Raw genomic sequence first — 15,257 nt, forward strand, 5'->3', positions numbered from 1 at the left:
TTTAGAGAAAGAATCCTGTTTAAGATAGAGTCAAACTAGCTGATGGAGAAACGCAAAGGCTGTGTCTGGAGGACCCCGCCAGCCATCATCTACCAATAGGAAGAACATTTTATACGTCCATGAATTAAGTCCTGGTGGAGAAGAATGGTCATTCTTTTTATTTTTTATTTATTTATTTATTTATTTTGAGACAGAGTCTCTCTCTGTCCCCCAGGCTGGAGTGCAGTGGTGCAATCTCGGCTCACTGCAACCTCCGCCTCCTGGGGTTCAAGCGAGTCTCCTGCCTCAGGCTCCGGAGAAGCTGGGACTATAGGCACGTGGCACCATGCCCACCTAATTTTTTGTATTTTTAGTAGAGATAGGGTTTCACCATGTTAATCAGGATGGTCTTGATCTCCTGACCTCGTGATCTGCCTGCCTCAGCCTCCCAAAGTGCTGAGATTACAGGCGTGAGCCACCGTGCCCGACCAGAATGGTCATTCTTAATGACTTCCATTAGCATTTAAAACATAGAAGGCTGAGTGTTAGCACATGAAACCTAGAGCCTGGGGACACGGGTATGCATGTCAGCACATGAAAGCTTATGTGTTAGCTCACAGGATGAGCATCAAATCAGTCAATAACATGGAGATGAGAGTTTAGGACTTGATCTGCTTTGGCTCTGCGACTCCATCAAATCTCACGTGGAATTGCAATCCCCAGTGCTGGAGGTGGGATGTGGCGGGAGGTGACTGGATCATGGGGGCGGAGTTCTCGTGAACGGTTTAGCACCATCCCCACTTAATACTGTATAGTGAGTGAATTCTGATTGTTTAAAAGTGTGTGGCACCTCCCCCCCGTCAGTCCAGCTCCTGCCATCTGAGAACCTGTTCCTTTTGCCTCCACCATGAGTATAAGCTCCCTGAGGCCTCCCCAGAAGTAGATACCGCTATGCTGCCTATACAGTCTGTGGAACAACAAGCCAATTAAACCTCTTTTTTTTTTTTTTGAGACAGAGTTTCACTCTGTTGCCCATGCTAGAGTGTGCAGTGGCGTGATCTCAGCTCACTGCAACCTCCGCCTCCCTGGGTCAAGTGATTCTCCTGCCTCAGCCTCTCAAGTAGCTGGGATTACATGCACTCGCCACCACGCCCAGCTAATTTTTTGTGTGTATTTTTAGTAGAGATGGGGTTTCACCATGTTAACCACGCTAGTCTTGAACTCCCGACCTCGGATGATCCACCCACCTTGGCCTTCCAAAGTGCTAGGATAACAGGCATGAGCCAAAGTGTGTGACCTCTCTCTTTTCTTTAGAAATTACCCAGTCTCAGGTGTTCTTTACAACAGTGTAAGAATAGACTAATAGAGGAATTGAACCTGAGTTTATAAAAAATGGGTATAACATGGTAATACACACAGCTGAATCAACAGGAGAAGGCTGGCTGTGGGGACGTGAAAATAAAACGCAAGTTGGGAGTGGTAGGACTAGAAAATGGTTTAGAGGCTAGGCCCCTGCTGTGAAGGTCAGGCTGCAATCACTAAACTCAATAAGGCTATCCTCAGCCTTGGTGAACACAGGGCAGCCTTGCTGTGGTCTTTAGCTGACACTGTGAAAGCAAAATGGTACAGCTGACTTCCAGAAAATAGGTCCTGGGACTTTGGTTTCCCAAGGGAAGTTCATGATAACTTTTTGTTTTGTTTTTTTTTGAGATGGAGTCTCACTCTGTCACCCAGGCTGGAGCACAGTGGCGCAAGCTCAGCTCACTGCAACCTCCACTTCCCGGGTTCAAACAATTCTCCTGCCTCAGCCTCCTCAGTAGTTGGGATTACAGGCACGTGCCACCATGCCCAGCTAATTTTTGTATTTTTAGTAGAGACTGGGTTTCACCATGTTGGCCAGGCTGGTCTTGAACTTCCGACCTCAAGTGATCCACTTGCCTCAGCTTCCCACAGTGCTGGGATTACAGGCGTGAGCCACCGCGCCTGGCCATGATTACTTTTTACCAGGGCCTTCACTTCTGTGCGGTTTAATCAGAAATGGAATCCACAGGCAGGGAGCTTTACCTTGGGACCAAGCCTGACAAGGATCTTCAGTGATTACTCTGCAATTCCCAGCAGAAGCTGAAAGCTCCAGCCAGTCCCCACATTCCCCACTTTCCCCAGCTGGAGAGTCAGAGGAGGAGCCTCCCTCGGGTTTCTTCTCTAAGAGCACATCCCAGGGCCAAGCCCAGAGCTGCCCAAACCTGCTAACATCAGCACATCTTCCCAAGATGCTCACATCAGCAGAGGTTCCTACTCCAGCCCCTGAGGGCCAGTCACAGAGCTGGCAAGAGGATGCTGGGAGCGGGGGTCACTGAGGCCATCACTGTGCAGCCGCAACACTCTGCTGGGACCCAAACCCGAGTCTGCCAGTGTTCCAGCCAACGCTCTTCCCCAGCCTCACCACCATGACTCCGGATTCCAACACTAGGGTTTCTAGGGGGATACAGAAGGAGGGATGTGTGGCATCCACGTTGATTCTAGAAGGTTCTGAAATGATCCTGTTGCCTTCTGCCAACTCGCCTAGGATGGCAAAACTCATGGATTCACTTTTTTGCACTGTAAGTAACAAGAACAGCCACACACAAGAAGACTAGGGCCAAAAATCCATTGCTGGGACCTAGCACAGGGCACTCTTCTGAGCCTAGAAAGTGCACACTGCCGTGGGGCACTGTGGCTCACACCTATAATCCCAGCACTTTGGGAGGCTGATCACTTGAGGTCAGGAGTTCGAGACCAGCCTGGCCAACATGGTAAAAACCCCATCTCTACTAAAAATACAAAAATTAGTCAGGCGTGGTGGTGGGTACCTGTAATCCCAGCTACTTGGGAGGCTGAAGCAGGAGAATTGCTTCAATCAGGGAGGCAGAGATTGTGGTTAGCCGAGACCACACCATTGCACTCCAGCCTGGGCAACAAGAGCAAAACTCTGTCTCAAAAAAACAAACAAACAAACAAACAAAAACAAAAAACAAAAAAAACCCAAAACACGAAAGTGCAAGCTGCCCCAGAGAAGCCAGACTGAGGACCTAAGCTGGCAGCTCCCGGTCCCCCAGCAGTGCCTGTGACTGCCCTGTGCCTGCCTTGTGCTGAGTACCGCAGGGTACAGTAGCTCGTCAAATTCTCACAATGCTAGTAACCAAGAGGCGTTTCTGTCCTCGTCTTACACAGGGAAAATGGAGGCCTAGGGAAGTTAAATGACCCATGTTAAGAACCAGGTCTTACAAGCGGTGCTCTGAGATTCACTCCAAGCCAGGGCCTTAAGCTGCAAGGAGGGCCCTGCCTAAACTAATCTATGGCTTTGGGGTTCTTGTGCGTTGCTCCCAATGTTCACTCTGTCCCTGCTCACAGTCAGCCCCACCGACCTCAGCCTCTACAGAGAGGCAGGCCTCAGAACTCTCCCCTCTCAGGGCTGGGCTCAGGCAGAAGTTTCCCGCCCATTTCTCATAGTCACATTCAACCTGGCACTTGTTTGTTTATCTGGTTACTTGTTCACTGTCTATCTCAGCCCCTCTGGAATGTCAGCCCCATGAGGGCAGGCCCCTGCGAGGCTTCTCCCTCATGCATCCCCAGGGATGAGCCCAGCACATACAGATGTTCAGTTCATGCTTGTGAATGCATGAATGACAGGGACAAGAGGAGCCTCACAGGCCCAGCTCACAAGCAGAAGGCCAGAGGCTTGGATTCAAGCCCCACATGATCTTGGTCCCCTCCCTCTCCTAAATATGCCACCCCCTACCCAGCCCAGCCTGCACCGTTTCCCTGCCCATATAAAGGGAACAGGGGTAAATAGACCACATGTCTATGACTAGAGCCATTTCTGGATCACTTAATGGGCTTTGTACATAATTCAGTGAATTACACTGATGAAGTTGTGAGCTGTACTCCCCGGCTCAGTGAAACTCTATCTCTTTTCTCTGTGTTAAGACCTCACCGCCCTCAGTTTGCTATACCCAGCCATCTCCATTCTGACAGGCTTCTGACCTCAGCTGAGCAATTACTCACTAGCTCATGGATGAGAGCAAAAATTAATTAAGAAGAAAGAACCATCTCTCCATCCAGCCAGTGCAGAAGCAGCACTGACAGCCTCCTTTAGCTTAAAAAGCACTGTCCTGCCCTTGGCAGCCTGCCTGCAGCCGTACTCAGAACCTTCTCCCAGAGACCTGGCTCCAGTTGTCCAAAAGCAGCTCTAACCACTGAGCAACAAATTTATCTGAAGAGGTGTAGAAATGTGCACCACCTTGACCAGGAGTGTCACTTCTGAGAAAGAGAGGAGAAGACCAAACACGTGATCATGGTGCCATTACAGGTAGGGCTCAACAAGAGGGGATTTGTTAAGTTCATTCCAGCACGTGGAGCTGGAGGAATGCCCGACAGCCGTCATAAGTGAGCATTCAGGAGACAGCCCAGCAACATGGAAAAGGATGCATGGAATGAGACAGCACTGTAAACTGGATCCCTCCTCCAATTAAAACCCCACAAGACCATGAGCCTAACCAAGGCATAGAGAAGGCAGAGCAGTAAAAACACCAACTAGGGTGGTGGGGTTGTAGATGATTATCTTTCTAATGTTCTATGGTATTTCCATTATGTTATCTCTCTCTCTCTCTCTCTCTCTCTCTCTCTCTCTCTCTCTCTTTCTCTCTCTCTCACTCTCTCTCTCTCTCTCTCTCTCTCTCTCGATGGAGTCTCACTCTGTCACCCAGGCTGGAGTGCAATGGCTTGATCTTGGCTCACTGCAACTGCCACCTCCCAGGTTCAAGTGACTTTCCTGCCTCAGCCTCCTAAGTAGCTGGGACTACAGGTGCACATCACTATGCCCAGGTAATTTTTGTATTTTTTAGTAGAGACGAGGTTTTGTCATGTTGACCAGGCTGGTCTCAAACTCCTGACCTCAGGTGATCCATCTTCCTTAGCCTCCCAAAGTGCTGGGATTACAGGCATGAGCCAGAGTGCCCAGCCCACATTATATTATCTAATATAATGTTCCCAGCCTTGGGCAACATACTGAGACCCCATCTCTACAAAAAATAAAAAATTAGCTGGGTGTGGTGGCATGTGCCTGTAGTCGAAGCTATTTAAGAGGCTGAGAAGGGAGAATTGCTTGAGCCCAGGAGGTCAAGGATGCAGTGGGAAAGAAAGAGAGAAAGAGAGAAAGAAAAAGAAAGAAAGAAAGAGAAAAAAGGGAGGGAGGGAGGGAAGGAAGGAGAGAGAGAGGGAGAGAAAGGAAGGAGAGAGAAAAGAAAAGAAAGAAAAAAGAGAGGAAGGAAGGGGGGAGGAGGGAGGGAGGGAGGAGGCAGGGAGGAGGGAAAGATAAAAAGGAGGGAGGGGGAGGAGGGGGGAGGGGAAGAGGGAGTGGAGGGGCGGTTGGTCTCCAGGCTCCACTTGAGGTATATCAAGTGTATATCAAATGTGGTATATCCATACAATGGGATATTACTCAGCTTTAAAAAAGAAGAAAATCTTGTCATATGCTATAATGTGGACGAATCTTAAGGACATTGTGCCAAGAGAAATAAGACAGTCCCAAAAAGATAAATACTGCATGATTCTATGAGAATCATGATTCACGCTCATGATTCCATGAGACAAGTAAAGTAGTCAAACTCACAGAAACAGAAAGCAGAATGAAAAAGTAGAATGGTGGCTTCCAGGGGCTGGGGTGGGGTGAAGGGAAGAATGGGGAGTTGCTGTTCAATGGGTGTAGAGTTTCAGTCATACAAGATGAAAAGTTCTAGAGATCTGCTGTAAAATAATGTGCATATAGGTAAAAATACCATACTGTACACTTAAAATTTAAGAGGGTTTTTTAAAAAAGTACTTGGTGATTTATAATCATATGCAAGTATTAATAAATAGCATCCTGTCAAAAATGAAATAAAATAAGGTAGAAATTAATTCTGTAACATTTATTATATATTACTATATAAATTATTTACTTTAAAAAGTTTTAATTTTTTTTTATTTTTTGAGATGGAGTCTTGCTCTGTTGCCCAGGGTGGAGTGCAATGGCACAATCTCAGCTCACTGCAACTTCTGTGTCCCAGGCTCAAGCAATTCTCATGCCTCAGCCTCCCAAGTAGCTGGGATTACAGGTGTGGGCCACTATGCCTAGCTAATTTTTTTGTATTTTTAGGAGACACAGGGTTTCACTATGTTGGCCGGGCTGGTCTTGAACTCCTGGCCAACACGCTGTGGCTTCTGTAGCTTTGTGGCTTCTTTCAAATGATCCACCTGCCTCAGTCTCCCAAAGTGCTAGGATTACAGGCATGAGCCACTGTGCCCAGCTATTACTATATTACTTATTATATTGCTTCTTCTAATTTATAGCTGAGGGCATTTGGGACAGGGCCTCCCATGAGAGCTTTTACAAGAGCCCTAAGCCAGGAGTTAGGAGAACCAGGAAGGGATGTCAGAGTCCCACTTCTGACACCAACTCGCTGCGTGATTTTAGGCCAGCTGCTTCTCCCTCTGACCTCATTCTCTTCATCTGCCAAATGAATAGGTGACACAGTGCTGAGAAAATCCCAAGAGAAGCATAAAAGCTAACCTGTGTGTTCCCGAGGCTGAGTTTGGGACCGTGAGGGTGTCAGATTCGGCAGGAGATGGTAGCAGCAACACGGGTGAAGGTGGATTCTCTTCCACCATGAGGGGGTGCCCATCAGCATCGGTATCTTCCACCTGCACTTCCGGATGCTCTTTCGTGGCAGCCACTGGGAGAGAAGGAGAGGAGAGAGTCAGAAAGAGACAAAAGCCAGGTCCCAGGAGCCTGGCTGTGTTCTTGAAGAAAACCACAGAAAGCATGTGTGGAGGGGCCTCTGGCAGCTTCACTTCCCAATGGGGTGCACAGAAAAGCTCTATGCAGGGGGTGCAAAAATGCAGTGCCTGGGGTTCTCTGAGGGTCACCACCACCCCAGCCACCAGCCCAGGAGCCACAAAAGAAGCCACAAAGCCACAGGAACTCCCAGACACAGCCTGGAGTCCAGCTCTCCTAGCTCTCCAAGCCCAGCTTGTTTTTCCCTGCACTTGAGCAAGCTCTAAGGAGCTGAGGCAGTGACAGTACCCAGAAAGGGCACAGAAAGCCTAGGGAGCCAGAGTCCTGGCGCCTGGCCTAGCACAACTTGAATCAGCTGCTTCCCCTGTCTGAGCCTCAGTTTCCCTACCCTAAGGTAGGCTGACCATGCCTTACCAGGCCTGTAGGGAGGAGTCAGAAGGCACAAGTCCTCACATTTAAAATACATATATTTGTTTATTTTTGAAAGGGGGGTCTCACTCTGTCACCAAGGTTAGAATGCAGTGGCACAATCACAGCTCACTGCAATCTCTGCTTCCCAGGCTCAACTGATCCTCCCAGCAGCCTCCTGAGTAGCTGGGACCACAGACACACACCACCATGCTCAGCTAATTTTTGTACTTTTGTAGCGACAGGGTCTCACCATGTTGCCCAGACTGGGGACGAACTCCTGAGCTCAGGTGATCCTTCTACCTTGACCTCCCAAAGTGCTGGGATTACAAGGGTGAGCCACTGGGCCCGGCCAGCCTCACATCCTTGAAGAGCATCAAATGGAGACATTTGGAGGGTCCCGCCAATCAAAGGTAACACACTGTGTAGCATGTGCTACTCCCTATTTGGGTACCCACTTGGGCATGTCATTGTTCTTGTACATGCCAGGAGCCCCCAAATTCATCCGCTAGCCTGACTCTGGACCTGAGAGGCCTAGTACTATGTCCCACATTCCTGAGAATCGGGTCCTCTCCAGGGAGCCTGAGCATGGCCATACCTTGGGCTCCATCACATACCTCAGGGACTACAGGGACAGTTTTGCCCCAAGTCCAAGCTCAGAGGGTACTGAGGGGCTGGAATAGTGTTCTTCCTTCCCCATCCAACAGCAACAGGGCACAGGTCTGGGCACCAGTAAGGCAGGCATGGATACACCCCCCAAAAGGGAGAAGTGGAGGGATTTTGAAATATTATATATGTGTTTTTTCCTTTCTTTTTTTTTTTTTTTTTTTTGAGATGGAGTTTTGCTTTGTCACCCAGGCTGGAGTACAGTGGCGTGATCGCAGCTCACTGCAACCCCTGCCTCCTGGATTCAAGCCATTCTCCTGCCTCAGCCTCCTGAGTAGCTGGGATTACAGGCCCCTGCCACCACGCCCAGCTAATTTTTGTATTTTTAGTAGAGATGGGGTTTCACCATGTTGGCCAGGCTGGTCTCAAACTCCTGACCTCAGGTGATCTGCCTGCCTCGGCCTCCCAAAGTGCTGGGATTACAGGCATGAGCCACCGCACCTGGCCGATATGTGCTTTTTGTCAAATGACCTTTATGAGCAAATCCAGCACTTTGTTAAATTGCTTACACTTACTCTATAGTTTGATGGAGCGAACCCTAAATCCTCTGGAGAAAAGGATGAACAGGAATGGAGAAGTTGGTAAAAATGTAAGCGGGGCCAGGCACAGTTGCTCAAGCCTGTAATCCTAACACTCTGGAAGGCTGAGGTGGAAGGATCCCTTAAGTTCGAGAGCAGCCTCAGCAATCCAGCAAAACCCCACCTCTACAAAAAATACAAAAATTAGCTGGTCATGGTGTTCCAGCTACTTGAGAGGCTGAGGTTGGAGGATAGCTCGAACCTGGGAGGTCGAGGCTGCGGTGAGTGAAGATCACGCCCACACACTCCAGCCTCAGTGACAGAGCGAGATCCTGTCTCAAAAAATAATAAAAAATAAAATAAAATGGAAGTAATGTTCTTACTACAGCTTCTCATTGTCTCGTCTGTAGCATCTAGAATCATCATGTGCTCCAGCACAGCTGGGTCAGCCCACTGTTTCCGTGTGTCCCCGGGAACATTTCCCCAAGCGTGGGGCTCCCAGAGACCGGGGAGGGCACAAGACGATCTTAGACGGCACAGACAAGGCAAAAGATAAACTAGAATAAGAATGTTACTCCCGCTGGGCGCAGTGGCTCACACCTGTAATTCCAGCACTTTGGGAGGCTGAGGCAGGAGGATCATCTGAGGTCAGGAGTTTGAGGCCAGCCTGGCCAACATGGCAAAACCCCATCTCTACTGAAAATACAAACATTCCCCAGGCGTGGTGGCATATGCTATAATCCCAGCTACTTGGTAGGCTGAGGCAGGAGAATCACTTGAACTTGGGAAGCGGAGGTTGCAGTGAGCCAAGATCGCACCATTGCACTCCAGCCTGGGCAACAGAGCTCGAGACTCCATCTCACACACACACACAAAAACCATTTACCCCCCTTTTAGTGAATACCCAGAGAGGAAGTCTCAGGTTGGAGCCACTGTGGTCTTAGTGCCTCTGACACAGCCTAAAACCATTTGCAGCTAAGAGAGCAGGCCCCAGCTGTGAACCTTCAGCAGGCCTATCCATCTCATTAGAAAACAGCAACACCATTTTGTTTTCAGTGTTATTTGAAGTTATTTTTATTTATGCCTCTGTTTATGGCAGGCAATGCTGGTTTTCCATTTGAATAGTAATAAAAAGTTTTCCTACTTAAATATACTTAATTAAATAAAAAAGAGAATCCACTGAAAGAAAAATAGTAAGCAAATAAAAATCGAGGCGCGGTGGCTCATGCCTGTAATCCCAGCTTGGGAGGCCGAGGTGGGTGAATCAGCTGAGGTGAGGAGTTCAAGACCAGCCTGGCCAACATGGTGAAACCCTGTCTCAACTAAAAATACAAAAATTAGCCCAGCAAGGAGGCGCACGCCTGTGCTCCCATCAACTTGGGAGGTGGAGGTTACAGTGAGCCCAGATGGTACCACTGCACTCCAGCCTAAGCAACAGAGCAAGACTCCGTCTCAAAAACAAAACAAAACTAAACAGATTTAGCAGTAATCAGGAAGTGGCCTGCGGAGGTGGGAGCTGGGGGACGCTTTGGGGTCATTTTCTTTCTTTTTCTTTTTCTTTTTTAGCAATTCAGCATCCTCAATGACAGGGGTGGGCTGCTTTGGAGTAGTAGATTCGAGGCTTGCCTACCAGAAGGTGGAGGCTGGGGTGGCATGGCTTACTGTTGGGTGACCTGCGTGCCACCTCACCTCCTCCCTGTGCCCACCAGGGAGAGGAGAGAAGGACAACAGTGGATGTCTTCCTGTGAAATGCTCTGTCCTGCTGGCCTGGACTGATCTCAGAGGCAGCCCTGCACCATGTCAGCCACAAATAAGCCAATCAAAAGGGAAAGCGGGCATGTCTGGCTCAGGTTAGTGACAGGGGTTAGTCCAGGGTGCCAGTATGTCCCCGAGCTCTTTGTCATCAGGCAGTGAGCGGTGGCAGCCCAAAGGCCACTATGGGGACTTTGCCACAATCAATGGATCCAGACAGCCCTCCCTCCACCCTTGCCTCTGAGGATGCCTGCCTGCACCTAGAGCTTCTTTCCTGAAATGGAATTTGCTGAGCAGCAAACTCTCAAGGTCAGTGGGTTCTATCTGCAATTGGCGCCCACATTACTCTTTTATTCCATTTCCCTCCTTTCACTGCCCTCCACCCCGATCCCAGACTCCCTGTCCAAGCCAGTGACTTGTTTAAACTAAGGTGTGAATGATTACCTATATAAAAATGATGTGCCTAAAGAGAAGAATGTATGTTTAACCCAAAGAAATGAACTGCTGGCCAGGCATGGTGGCTCACGCCTGTAATCCCAGCACTTTGGAAGGCCGAAGTGGGTGGATCACTTATATCAGGAGTTTGAGACCAGCCTGACCAACATGGCAAAACTCTGTCTACTGAAAATACAAAAAGTAACCAGGTGTGATGGCATGTGCCTGTAATCCCAGCTGCTTGGGAGGCTGCGGCACAATAATTGCTTGAACCTGGGAAGCAGAGGTTGAAGTGAGCTGAGATCGCATCACTGCGCTTTAGCCTGGGCAACAGAGAGAGACTCTGTCTCAAAAAAAGAAAAAAGAAATGAATTGCTAATTGTGGTGGACTTTTAGGCATGAAGAGAAGGGAGCTAAAACCCCTCAAGTCACTACCACAAAGCAGGATGAAGGTGTTGATCGGCAGAGGAAGAGGAAGTGGTTTTCCATAAGCACAGCTAGTGGTCCACACCATGACCACAGCACCCAGGCAGGAAGACAGCCCCAGCCATGCAGAAGCACACACCACAGATATGAGCATGCTGGCTGGGTGAGATGGTGCTACCTAGGCGGCGGATGGAGCTCCTGGTCTCCTTCGCGAAGCTGGAGTTGGACAAGGTGGTTCTCCGGGAGGTGAGGACAGGGATACGGGTGACTGGGGCGCGGTAGCTGGGCACATTAGGGAGATGCTCCACCAGGTTTTGGAGGGCAGGGCCAGGGGCCACCTGGCCAGGTGGCTGGTCCTGGACCAGGCGATTCAGCTCCATGCTCTGGCCTGGTGTAGCCATGGTGCTGGGGCCAGAGGGTCTCAGGCAGAGGTGTGGCTGGGGACTGCAATTAGGAGCACAGAGTTGGGGGAGGCAATATAGGTGGGGGTCCTCCCGCCAGCCCAACATGACCAGCCTGGTGCCTACCTGCATTTTCAGCAGTGCTACCCAAAACAGAAGCATCACTCTTGTCCCTGGAGTTCAATGTCTCATGCGTCATCAGGTCACGTGGTTGGGCCACCCAAGAGCACCGAGGGACAGCCCAGGAGGCCCCCAACTTCTCATGCTCCCTCCACTTACCAACCACCAGCAGCATTTCCCGAAAAAATTAGAATTAAAGAACCCAGAACTCATAGACTCTCAGATTCTTAGACCCAGAGAACCCAGGACTCATTCTTAGTACAGTAGGATTTTCCAGTCCCAAGCAGCCCTGAAGGTCAATTAATTTCACTTCCAACCAGAAGCAGTAACTCTTCCGAGGGACCTGGTTCCCAAACTGGGCTGCATATTGGAATCACCTAGGAAGGTTTGAAATTTCTGTTACCCAGGCCCATTCCCAGAGATTCTGATTTAATGAGCTGGGATGGGGCCTGGCAGCAGGAAATTTGTAAATCTCCCCAGGTGATTCCAGTGGGCTGTCAGGTTTGAGAATCAGGGCTCAGGGCTACTGCCCCTCAAACACAAACGTGCAGACCTATCACCAGGAGGTCTTGTTACCATGCAGAGTCTGATTCAGCAGGTCTGGACTAGGGCCAAAGTTTCTCATTTCTAACCAGCTCCCAGGTTACGCCAAAGCTGCTTTTGCGTGCAAATGGCTATGCCTCAGCATTTCTCAGAGTGTGGGGCCCAGACCACCTGCTTCCAAATCACCTGGGGAAGGGGCGGAACCAGCCCCACTGAACCAAGCCTGCCCCTGTTTGCTCCTGGTCTTTTTCATCCATGTGGGGACCCAGCCCCAGGCCTGGACTTCGTAGGATTCCTATAGATACGTGTTGAAGTTAACAGAGAACCCTTTTCAAAGACCAGGTAGGAGCAAGCTCAGGACACCCAGGGTTAGGACACCTGGGTCCAGTCCCATTTCTGCCACTCGCTGGCCGGGACATATCCTCATCCCCAATATTGACTCCTCCCTCAGTGCCAGCCACAGTTCTGGGTGACTTCAACACATTGCCTCCCTACTCTTCCCAGCAACCTGTGAGCTGGGTACTATTATTGCCTCGTTTTTCTTGATTTGGAAGTCATGGTTCAGAGGTCACAGAACTGGCTCCGGGTCACACAGCAAGGAAGACAGAGAGGAGCCAGGAGCGAAACGCAGATCTGTGCCTTGACCTCTTGGCCAAATCCACGCACACAGAGCCTCAGTTTTCTCATCTGTAAAATGGCCTGTCTGCCTCACAGAGTGGCTGAAGACCCACAGCTTGGGGAACGTGGAGTGTAAGGCACGCAACAACCACCGGCCGGGGGTTGGGGTCTGCCTGGCCCGGCTCCATGGCCCAGCTGTTGCTCAGCTCCTTGGGACTCTTTCCCCTCCACTGCCTGAGTTCTCAGGATTGAGGGCAGCGTGGTAAATTACAGCAAAATGTACGTGCTGGGTGCAGCCTGGAGATCAGGAAAAGCTCATAAAGAGACGTGGAGTGCAGAACACACTGTTAGCAAGTTCTGGTTCCAGTTTTCACTCAGCTATGTGATGTCTGAGCCAAACCCTCACTGGGCGGTAGCCCAAGAGCTGCATCTTCACTGAGCGGAAGTGGCAGGAGAGGCTGGCAGGAGGGACTCACTGGGAGGGGCGGTCAGGAGGGACTGACTGGGAAAGGCGTGCAGGAGAGGCTGGCAGGAGGGAGTGCCTGGGAGGGGCTGGCAGGAGGGGCTGGCAGGAGGGACTGCCTGGGAGGGGCGGGCAGGAGGGGCTGGCAGGAAGGATTTGGCTGGAATCGGGATTTCCCTGGCCCCACCGGGAGTCCTTGGCCTCAGTGCAATTCCTCAGAGCCTTTAAGATATATCGGCAGGCTCTGATAATGTGGCCCCAAGACACCAAGGATGGGTTTTTCCCGAAGACAGGGTGGCTGAGAGGGCAATGGGGGAAGGAGATGGAGAAAGAGGAATTGGGGTTGCCCCAGCACAGATGCTGCCTCCAGCCTGAAGGATCTCGGACATTCTTGTGCAACCCATCACCACCACCACCGCCACCACACCTACCTCCTGAACCGGCAGCTGTGGTCTCAGGCTCCTCCTTGGTATCGGCCCAGTTCTGGGCCTCCTCCTCGGCCTCCTCTTCAGCCTCCTCCTCGGCCTCCTCCTCAGCCTCCTCCCCGGCCTCCTCCTTGGACTCCTCAGCCTCCTCCTCGGCCTCCTCCTCGGCCTCCTCCTCGGACTCCTCAGCCTCCTCCTCGGCCTCCTCCTCGGCCTCCTCCTCAGCTTCCTCCTTGGACTCCTCAGCCTCCTCCTCGGCCTCCTCCTTGGACTCCTCAGCCTCCTCCTCGGCCTCCTCCTCAGCCTCCTCCTCGGCCTCTTCCTTGGCCTCCTCGGCCTCCTGCTCGGCCTCCTCCTTGGCCTCCTCCTTGGCCTCCTCGGCCTCCTCCTCGGCCTCTTCCTTAGCCTCCTCCTCAGCCTCCTCCTTGGCCTCCTCGGCCTCCTCCTCGGCCTCCTCCTCGGCCTCCTCCCGCAGATCCTGCAAAGAATAAAGTGGAAAAAGAAACTGTGACCGTCAGCCCCCAGCCCTAGTCTCAGCAGCTCCTGTTAGATCTGCCTACAGGAGTCCACATGGGCCCAGTTCTGCTTCCCTGCCCAGCCAGTCAGGTCCTGCCAGCTCAGCTTCTGGGTACCCTGGGAGTGGCCTACACCCTGGAGAGGGCCGTGCACTCAGGAGCTGCATGGCCTAACAGCTGGACGTGTCGCCTGTGAGGACGGACACTCTCCTTGCAGCCTGCATGGCGGGGACAAAGCATCCACAGCACTTCACAGTGTGTAAGCCCTTTCCGATCCTCCTACAGGCCCCAGGGAGGCGTCGGTAGCCCCCTCGGACACAGGTGGACACTGGGACCCAGAGAGGGGAGGCAACTTGCCCCAAACCAGGCACCCACAGGAGGACTTGAGCCAGGTCCACCGACTCCCCACCCATGGCCTAGGCCACTCTCTGACCCCTGCCAAGAGTGGGGTCTCGCAGGACCCATCACCCTGCCCCCTCTGTCCCGCGGGCATCTCACCAGCCAAAAGTCCCCCTGTAAGCAAAGTAGACAAGGTCCCCATCCTTCTACCGATGCCAGGCCAGGCCTCGGAGGTGCTGGTGCCCGGTGCTTGTCGTACCTGGTCTGAGACGCTCTGGGGCTGGGTCCTGTCTTCTTCACTCTGGCCCACGCCCACCTGCGACACCACACAGCTATCCAGCAGCACCCTGTGACCCGGGCCAGAGGGGGGCGTGCAAGAGAAAATAACTGGGTCAGGGGTGTTAAAGGTTTCCCTAGCCCTGCTGAGGGCCATGCTCTGTGCCAGAAGCAGGGGGCACAGAGATGCCCAAGAACAGGTCTCACCTGCAGGAACCTCCAGGGCAGTGTCCTGCTAACAATCGCCCCATCTGAGATGTGCACTCAGCAAGGCACTCTGAAGGACATGCACAACTCCGCTAGGAAGGAGGGCTTCCTGGAGGAGGTGACCTGTAAGCTGAGCCTCCATTACCACAAGGAATGGCGGGGAGGAAGAGGTTGTCCAGGAAGCGAGAACAGCATGTACGAGAAATGCATGGAGGATGGTTGGAGGAGTGGTCATCTGGGGTCTCCCAGACTCCAGGCAATCTTGGTGATGGGTACAGGATGAGAAAAGTGAGGCCCAGAGAGGTGAAGTGACCTTATGAAATCACACAGCAAATTGTCCCAAACCACGCAA

At 51.5% G+C, this 15,257-nt stretch overlaps 1 protein-coding gene across 1 annotated transcript in view; it reads right to left on the reverse strand.

The window, feature by feature from the left end:
• Positions 1 to 14,949, reverse strand: part of LOC105714088 (cyclic nucleotide-gated cation channel beta-1-like) — a 52,153-nt gene extending 37,204 nt beyond the window's left edge. The window contains exons 1-4 of the mRNA XM_064382963.1: positions 14,906 to 14,949; positions 14,682 to 14,769; positions 13,575 to 14,046; positions 6,569 to 6,731 (exon numbers count right to left, since the gene is read on the reverse strand). Of these exons, the coding sequence (XP_064239033.1) occupies positions 6,569 to 6,731; positions 13,575 to 14,046; positions 14,682 to 14,769; positions 14,906 to 14,949 (767 nt within the window). The remainder of the gene's footprint in view (positions 1 to 6,568; positions 6,732 to 13,574; positions 14,047 to 14,681; positions 14,770 to 14,905) is intronic.
• Between the last annotated feature and the right edge of the window lie 308 nt (positions 14,950 to 15,257).

Source organism: Aotus nancymaae, unplaced genomic scaffold (assembly GCF_030222135.1).
Source record: "Aotus nancymaae isolate 86718 unplaced genomic scaffold, 86718_ANA_hifiasm-v0.15.2.pri h1tg000030l, whole genome shotgun sequence".
Classification (NCBI taxonomy): Eukaryota; Metazoa; Chordata; class Mammalia; order Primates; family Aotidae; genus Aotus; species Aotus nancymaae.